The following is a 2,854-nucleotide window of genomic DNA, read 5'->3' as shown; positions in this document are numbered from 1 at the left end:
TGAACATCCCAGCTGAGTGAGGAGCACTTCCAGGCCTTCCTCCTCGGGGATGTTTGGTTTGGGCAGAATCAGAGTGGTTTGGGTTGAAGGAAACTTGAGGATCCTCCAGTTCCAGCCCCAAACTCAGTTTGGTGTTTGCTGTGGTTAGACAGTAGAAGAGAATCCCTGGAGGGGGCATGGAGGGATGCTTCCCCATGGAGGAGTGGTTCAGTTGTCAGATTAAGATGTTTTCTGACCCAGAGATGGGGTAACTGAGAGGTGTTTTAAAAACTTTTATTCCATTTTCAGTCTCATGTGAAGGGTGAGACAATGCAGATGTTGTAATTCACACCATCACAATCAGAAGCCAACTATTTCTTGTTTCTAGTTTTACTCCTCTGTCTCAACATCTGTCTCATTCCATGGCGTTTCTAAGTCAGCATTTCTTATCTCAAACAAATCTTATCTCTACAAATCCATTTTCCACAGTTCAGTCACTGATTGCTCTGCTCTGATGCCCTCTTTGTCCTCCAGCAATGTCCTCAGCCCCTCTGGGCACCGTGGCCATGGTGTTCCACCTCCTGCCTGCCCTGCTCCTCAGCTTCCTCACGGTGTCCATCCTCTCTTGACCATCTCCTCCCACGAGGGACCAGCCTGTGACCTGCTCTGAGACCCGGCCTGAGGAGTGCCCAGAGCTCCAGGCAGCTGGGGTCAGCCCAGAACTCACTTTTAGGTACTTTTGGCTTTCAAATCACTTGGAAAAACCCCAGTTGCGTCTGACGGGAAGATCCCAGACTCTTTGGTGCAGGATCTTTTCCTCTGGGACAGCCCAAGGCCAGCTCAGCCCCAAACCACTGCTAAAGCCCATCTTACTGCTGGGTTTAAGGGTGAGTTCTGCAGGTTAAAAATGACATTTCTCAGAGCCTGACCTCGTGACACTGCCAAGACCTCAGGGTGGGAGTGAAGTTTGCCAGCTGCTTGTAAATAAATCCTGGAACTGAGTAAAAATGCCAGAAGCAATCTCATGAGTGTCTGCTCTTCCTTGGGGCTGCCCTCACCCTCCTGACTGCAGGAATCCCCCCAAATGAAGACTCAGAATGCCAGGATCTGCCTGTTCCTGTTCCTTGGGGTTGGCTGTTCAACATTTAGGAGCTGAGACTGTTCTTAGCTTCGTCATCTGGAGGGAAAGGAACTTTGCCCAAAGTTTTCCTTATTCTTTTCCCACTCATTGGAAATATCTGTCAAAAAAAAAAAACCCTCAGTGAAACCTGTATCCAGCTCCTGACACCCCCCTTTCCTCCAGGAGGAGAGTCTGGGAGGGAAAAAGGGATTTATATATTTAATATCTTATAAATCTTCACTGTCTGAGCTTTCTAGAGAGGGAGCAGGTCTGTCCTTCACTGCAGATTTTGGATTTATGCTGGAAAAGCTTCCCCACAAAGCACTAAACACCTCAAAGGACACGTTGGATTAGGAAAAACCAGATTGATGTTTTATTGTATAGCACTGAGCAGTAATCAAGATAAATTATCTCCAGCTAATCATCCCAGGAGAGTCTGTGTGTGGTTTGAGCAAACCTTGATCAAAAAGCAGCTTGTGAAAAAGTTAAATAGGATTTTTGGGGATCTCTCAGCTGTGGTGTAGGGCCACCAGTGACTCAATCCCTGAGTTTTCCCACTGTTTAACAGATCCCAATGGGATGGGATGGACAGGGAATCCCTGCAAGAGCTGGGCCCGCTGCTCTTGCCTTGGCAGAGCAGTCAGCAGCACTGCTGGTTGTACTACAGGGAGTAAATCTCTAGTAAGGACCTGTGGAGCTTCTCTGGGCTAGAAAAATCTGTCCTCCTTCACTGGCCAGCCTCAAAAATAACCAAATCCTGTGCTGGCACCAAATGGGGATGAATCCTCTTCCCTTTGCTGGGTCCTGCTGTCCAGCAGGGACTTCCCCTGTGCAGTTCCACTGGGATGGAGGGAGGGGTGTGCAGGGTGGGGGGTGCTGGGGGGGCTCAGAGCAGCCCCCCCAGCAGAACACTCCCCACGGCGGCTGCCAGCAGGAGAGCGAGGCAGGAGCAGAGCCTGGATCCTGATCCTGATCCTGCAGCGAGGGAGAGCACAGGGAATGGCATTCTCCAGCTGCCCAGGGAGGGCTGTGGGCTCAGGAGGTGATGGGACACCTTGAAGTGCACCTGAGAACCCGAGGGCAGCCCCAGGGCCATGCCCCCAGCGGTCCCCCAGCACTGAATCCCCCCGGGAAGGAGGGGGATCAGCCAGCTCTGTCCTCCCCGGCATTCCCGAGCCTTTCCCCCGTTCCCAGCTCACCGGGCTCAGGCTGCAGGTTGGTGTTGCCGTTGGAGGTTGGCTGTGCTGGCTCTGGAACACTGCCAGGTGTGGGTTTGGGGCTGGGGACAGGGCTGGGAGGGGAGCTGGGCTGGCACGGCACGGCCGGGGAGGAGCCGAGGCTTGTTTGGGGCGGAATGGTGGAGCTGGGAATTGGGGTGGGCGTGTGTGGGGCTGGGGTGGCAGCGGGGACAGAGGAGGGGTTAGGGACAGGGGGGACAGAGGAGTGGTTAGGGACAGGGGTGGCAGTGTGAGCACAGGAGGGTTTGGGAGTGGGAGAAGAGGAGGGATTGGGGATGGGGGTGACAGTGCTGTGGGTGGCAGTGGGAGCAGAGGAGTGAGGGACAGGGGTGGCAGTGTGAGCACAGGAGGGTTTGGGAGTGGGAGAAGAGGTGGGATTGGGGATGGGGGTGACAGTGCTGTGGGTGGCAGTGGGAGCAGAAGAGGGGTTGGGGACAGGGGTGGTGGCAGTGGGAGCAGAGGAGGGGTTAGGGACAGTGGTGACAGTGCTGTGGGTGGCAGGGGGAGCAGAGGGGGG

General features: G+C 54.3%; 2 protein-coding genes across 2 annotated transcripts in view; one reads left to right on the top strand and one right to left on the bottom strand.

The window, feature by feature from the left end:
- The window catches only part of LOC106631929 (mesothelin-like), a 22,916-nt gene extending 21,917 nt beyond the window's left edge, over positions 1-999 (top strand). The window contains exons 21-22 of the mRNA XM_031061066.1: positions 289-301; positions 514-999. Of these exons, the coding sequence (XP_030916926.1) occupies positions 289-301; positions 514-608 (108 nt within the window). The 3' untranslated portion in view covers positions 609-999. The remainder of the gene's footprint in view (positions 1-288; positions 302-513) is intronic.
- A 522-nt stretch (positions 1,000-1,521) lies between these two features.
- LOC106631927 (mesothelin-like protein) overlaps positions 1,522-2,854 on the bottom strand; it is a 7,623-nt gene continuing 6,290 nt past the window's right edge. The window contains exons 14-15 of the mRNA XM_014309035.2: positions 2,299-2,357; positions 1,522-2,068 (exon numbers count right to left, since the gene is read on the bottom strand). Coding sequence (XP_014164510.2) covers positions 1,986-2,068; positions 2,299-2,357 — 142 coding nt within the window. The 3' untranslated portion in view covers positions 1,522-1,985. The remainder of the gene's footprint in view (positions 2,069-2,298; positions 2,358-2,854) is intronic.

The sequence above is a fragment of the Geospiza fortis genome, unplaced genomic scaffold (genome assembly GCF_000277835.1).
Source record: "Geospiza fortis unplaced genomic scaffold, GeoFor_1.0 scaffold213, whole genome shotgun sequence".
In the NCBI taxonomy this organism is placed as follows: domain Eukaryota; kingdom Metazoa; phylum Chordata; class Aves; order Passeriformes; family Thraupidae; genus Geospiza; species Geospiza fortis.
This window is presented reverse-complemented; position numbering and strand designations above follow the sequence as displayed.